Source organism: Nanorana parkeri, unplaced genomic scaffold, assembly GCF_000935625.1.
Source record: "Nanorana parkeri isolate BGI_ZX_2015 unplaced genomic scaffold, ASM93562v1 scaffold2000, whole genome shotgun sequence".
Lineage (NCBI taxonomy): Eukaryota > Metazoa > Chordata > Amphibia > Anura > Dicroglossidae > Nanorana > Nanorana parkeri.
This window is the reverse complement of record NW_017308268.1, coordinates 47,895-52,994: the sequence shown is the minus strand read 5'-3', so window position 1 is coordinate 52,994 and position 5,100 is coordinate 47,895. Positions and strand designations below refer to the sequence as shown.

Here is a 5,100-nt window from a genome sequence, read left to right as displayed (position 1 = left end):
CAGGCGCGGGGCGCCGCTGGGTCCCCCCCGGGGGGGGGGGGGGGGGGGGGAGCGGTCGGTGCCAGCCGCCGGGCAGTGACAAGCGGGCGTATTAAAGATTTACCTGCATAAATGCCTGACAGGCAATAACAGGGCAGCCCTGGGGGCCTCAGGCGTGAGGACCCAGCGTGCAGCAGCTTCACAGTACAGTACAGAGAGAGGCGGAGACCAGCACGTCTGTGACAAGGTGAGTGATTTAATGTTTTTTTTTTCTCGGTCTCCCCTTGCTGCTTCCTCCGGCCGTGTAAACTGACACCGGCCAGGTGGACAGTGTCGGACGGCTGAGGGACTACTCGCCATTCCAGAACACGGAATAGCTGAACTTGAAAGTTTCAACTATTCTGTGTTCTATTACAAGAACACCATTTAGTTCAGCAGGTTTGAACTGAAGAGGACCGGGACGAAATGGCTTTAGGGCTCAGTCACACCAGATGCAGTGCGTTCCGGCCCGATTCTGGCCAGAACGCACTGCCTCGCATTGCGGCCGGCTCACTTTTTTGTGGGGCAGGAGGGGGTGTGGTGGGCCATTGAAGTGAATGGCACCGTAGCCACGCCCTCCGGCTGCAATGCGATCAGCCGCACGGGATCGTAAGGCACATTATGCCTGCGGTCCGGTGCGAGCAAAATAGTACTTGCAGCATTTTGACCACAGGCATAATGTGCCCTGCGATCCCGTGCGGCCGTTTGCATTGTGGCCAGAGGGCGTGGCTACGGTGCCATTCACTTTAATGGCCCACCACACTCCCTGCTGCCCCACAAAAAAGTGAGCTGGACGCAATGCTAGGCAGTGCGTTCTGGCCAGAATCAAGTTAAATATATTAGGGCTGCAGCTAACACATATTTTTTCAACTAATCTTTTGGTTGTATTAAAAAAAACTCTCTCTCATAATTGATTATTGTCTATTTGCTGCAGCCCTAAAATATATGTATGTATGTGTGTTGCTGCAAATGGTGGGGGTGGCCAGATTATGTCTAATGGTGGGAATGGTTTAAAGGGAAATGGTTGGCGTCCCAGTCTACTCGCTGTATACATTGCACTCATAAGCCCCAGTCTTTATACACGCAAAAATATCTTGTAATTGCTGTGCCACAAATTAGTCTCACACACAGGCCTCAGAACAATGGACCTCAGCAACATCCACAACTACAGAGTTTTTAATTCGTAGTCATAGTTTTATATACAGACAAGAATTATAGTCTAAACCTTACAAAAATATGTATATATGAAAAACATTTGGAAGTGATCAATTAGAAAACCAAACATAAACGTCCACTTTTACTTTTAAAGCCTTTGAAATGTCCCTTTTATAGTTGTGATGCACCAAACCTGAAAAAGTAGCCTGAGCAACTAAGACACAAGGTAAAGAAGTTTTATACCAACAAAACAAAGTTTCATTTGTTGTTTAGGACTTTGTGTCATCTTGAAAGTTTGTACTTTCCCACCAATCATTGGTAACGGTCTTTATGTCCTTTTAGTGATGTTATCAGAGAATAACTGATCTCCCTTCTTCTCTTCAAGGCTATAAAGTTCTCTCTTTGCTTGATGTGACTGGAAATGAAAAACAAGAAACAGCTGACGTGTATATTCATGTCACCTATATCAAGAAGTGGGACATTTGTGCCGGAAATGCTATACTCAATGCACTTGGCGGTCAGATGACTAATCTTAAAGGAGAAAACATAATTTATACTGGACACGATGGGAATGAAGGAGGATTGCTAGCAAGCATCGGGGTGGACCACAATGCACTTGTTGAAAAGTTAGCTTCAAAAATATCCGAATAAAAAAAGAGAGAAAATCTGATACAAGATTATACACTATACCTTAAGACTTGATGCGGGTTTACAGAAACTGGATTTGGGTCTACGGTTTGACTGTCGGTACAGTTTGGTGTATCCGAAGCTGAGGAATTGAGTATTCTTCTGCTGTATAATTCTGAGTTTGTACAGCTCAGAAGCCAAAATGACCGCACTTGATTCAAGAGACTGTCTTTTGACTGTTAAAAGTAATACTGACTTTGGAGAATGTGTGATTTAACAAAGTATTCATCTATTCAGATTCTGCTTTGAAAATCTCTTGGTGGAAGTTAAAATCTTATTTTAAGTAAAACGTTTTTTTTCACTCCAGCCTTCTCGGTAACATTATTAAAGATAATAATAAAAAAGCACAGTGCGTTGCTGCTGCAAATGGTTTATCTCAACAGCAAATGTATTTTTGATAAATCTTGTAGAAATTCCATGAAATAAAATGTAAAAGTATAATAGGATAAAAAAAGGATGTTAAGAGTGTTCCTGATATAAGGGTTTTAGAGTGTTGCCTATATCAGTGCTCCCCAACCTTTTTATCGCCGCGGACCGGTCAACGTTTGATCATTTTGCCGCGGCCCGCTGAGGGGGGGACGTTGATTGTTTATATTTTAGATTGGAATCAACTGTCCCGATTAAACCATATTTCAAGTAGGACTCATGGTATTGTCTGTTAAAAGTTACATGTTTCTTTGATGTTGAAGGCCCTTCTTCTGTCTCTTCACTGGGCCTTTTCTTTTTCCCAAGGAAACTTTCTAACGACGTCTGTTTCGTACTCCTTGTTGCTAATTTGTGGGTTAAATTTGAGCAAACACAATATACACGTACACCAAGCACTGTTAAACATGAGAAAGTACCGGTGAACAGAGAGAAGAGCGATACACACCTTCTCTTTACCAAAGCTACAACGCCACTGCCGCTTGCAGCCGCTCAGCTCCAGACATCACCTAAAACCGCCCCGATATCACGATATTTTGCGCATGTGCGGTATTGGTGCGGCTTTAGGTGATGTCTCTCAGCTCCCGGTTAACCTCTCGTCCTGGAAAGTCGGACAAACCCGAGAGAAATACACCACAGTAAATAAAATGGAAATAATTTAATGTTCCTTGGGCGGCCCAGTACCATTTGATCCACGGACCGGTACCGGTCCGCGGGGCTGGGGGTTGGGAACCACTGGCCTATATGACTCAACAGATGGGCTGGATTTCTATCACTGAACCCTGTAGGCAGGCATCCTTTGGCAACCAATCTGCTAGAATCACCTGTTTTGCACACATTTTCACATTTGTTTCTGGTCCTCACTTTGCTTCGAATACTGTGATGAGCGTAATTAAGCATATACTGTCAGGTAGGTAGGGAGTTGGGGGCTAACCCTATCTAAGTACCAACCTTCTGAAAGTCTGTATTTGCCTAGGACTGTCGGTAGGGGTATACATCAAGGAATTCTCTGGCACCTTTTCTTGTCTACTATTAGTGAGAGCTTGGATTATAGTGAATGTCTGGGCAAAGGGAAAAAAATTATTCCATGCATCTCTGCAATACAAGCACATTTGCCAATTTTTTTAGCTTTCTTTAGCTAACTATATGGCATTAGCATCTATAAATATTTTTCTGAATGCAAATTTGACCAGAGGTAGGAGTTTACCTTTTACATTCTTTTTCTATACACCATTGTGACCACCCATGTTTTTTTGCATGTGGTTATCATAGAAAGACAGTTTATTTTTGTGGTTTCTTCATGATTAAAAATTGCCACCCGGTTGCACTGTTGGTGATATCTGGATGTTAATAAGAGTTCAGCTGTTTCTGAAAACGTCTTGCAAATAAATTGCATGTAGCCAATAGTAAAATAGAACAAGCTGTATGTAAGCATATATTGCAGGTGTGTAGTAAGCTGTCCATCTTTTATTGGGCTTAAAGAGCATCACCAACCTGGGAGTGTCCTAATTACTCTCTGTGCTGTCCAAGCTCCTTCTCATCTCCCTTCATAACCTTGTATGTAGCTGCCAGGGGAGAAGCGAAAAGGAATATTAAAGATTGTCACCTGAGTCACAAGGGATTTCCCTCACTTTGGAAAGATTTCCTCTCATGTTTTGTCCTGGCTGTCTGATAGGAAAATCCCCCCAAACAGACACATGGCAGAAACGCTGACGGGTTATAACCCTCCTTTTACTATATCCAAATCTAGGAAAAGGCTTTGGCTTTAGTTCTATTCTCTCAACAGTCGAGATTTAATCAACATGTAGCGCTAGCCCCAGCGACGTCTGGTCTTACTGTGGTGAATTCTTCTTCCAGTGTGGATTTCAGGCCAAAGAAGCATGTGTTAAAAAGTGAAACATCTGAAAGATAGACACAGGGCCATGTTGAATTTCTAGCACTTGATGGACACGCCTGCCTGCTACTGCTCTCCTGCATTGCTGCTTTTACATCCAAATGCTGACACACTAATCTTGTGCCGCTGTCTTTTTCGAAACTGCACACACTTTTCTGCAATGGATGCCCCTAGCTGCTCTCTCCCCCTGGAGTCAATCCATTTTCTTCACTCAATGCTCACTTGTCCCTGTGGGTCCTGTCCCCACTCTGTCTACATGTCTGACCTCCCCCCTCCGTACCCGGCCATTCTCTACTTTCATGGTCTGCTTTCTTTACCAGCTAATTTCTTCTCTATTTCTATATTCATTATACTCTTTCCCTATCAGTCCTGCCAGACTTCTTTCTGCATTCTACCTCCAGGTTCACCGCCTGCTCACCCCACTAAATCTGCTTTTGTTGCCTAATTAGTAAAAAAGCGACTGTAAAGGAACAGTTCTGTAGTTGTAATATCTTAAGCTCAAATTTCTAATTTTCATTGCTGTCTGGATGACCTGCATATAGTTGTACATTTGTTTTTAGCTTTTAATCATAGTAGCTCACTTTGACAGAGTTTTGTGGACGTGTAAGGTCCAGTACTCATACATTTGCATTGTCCTGTTTTGAGTAACATCAGTACAAATGGCAATTATCTTCATGGATAACGCACAGCCACAGTGGCATGCATTATGGAGCAATGGTTCTCAAATGGTGTGGCTGGCCTCTCCCGTGATGGCTACCATCCAGCTTAGTGAGGCCAAAGAGGCTTTTTTTATGCCAATATAGTTTTTGTTCACATTTTAAATTCATGTTGTATCATATGTTTACTGTAAAATTTTATATAGAATGGGTAATAGGTTAAGCCATATCTTGTATAACGTTTTACTTTTATCTGATCCTGTCCAA

The 5,100-nt window shown here is 42.9% G+C and overlaps 1 protein-coding gene across 1 annotated transcript in view; it reads left to right on the top strand.

The window, feature by feature from the left end:
- IMPAD1 (inositol monophosphatase domain containing 1) overlaps positions 1 to 2,161 on the top strand; it is a 20,062-nt gene extending 17,901 nt beyond the window's left edge. The window contains exon 5 of the mRNA XM_018572333.1: positions 1,559 to 2,161. Within this exon, the coding sequence (XP_018427835.1) occupies positions 1,559 to 1,824 (266 nt within the window). The 3' untranslated portion in view covers positions 1,825 to 2,161. The remainder of the gene's footprint in view (positions 1 to 1,558) is intronic.
- The last annotated feature ends 2,939 nt before the right edge of the window (positions 2,162 to 5,100 follow it).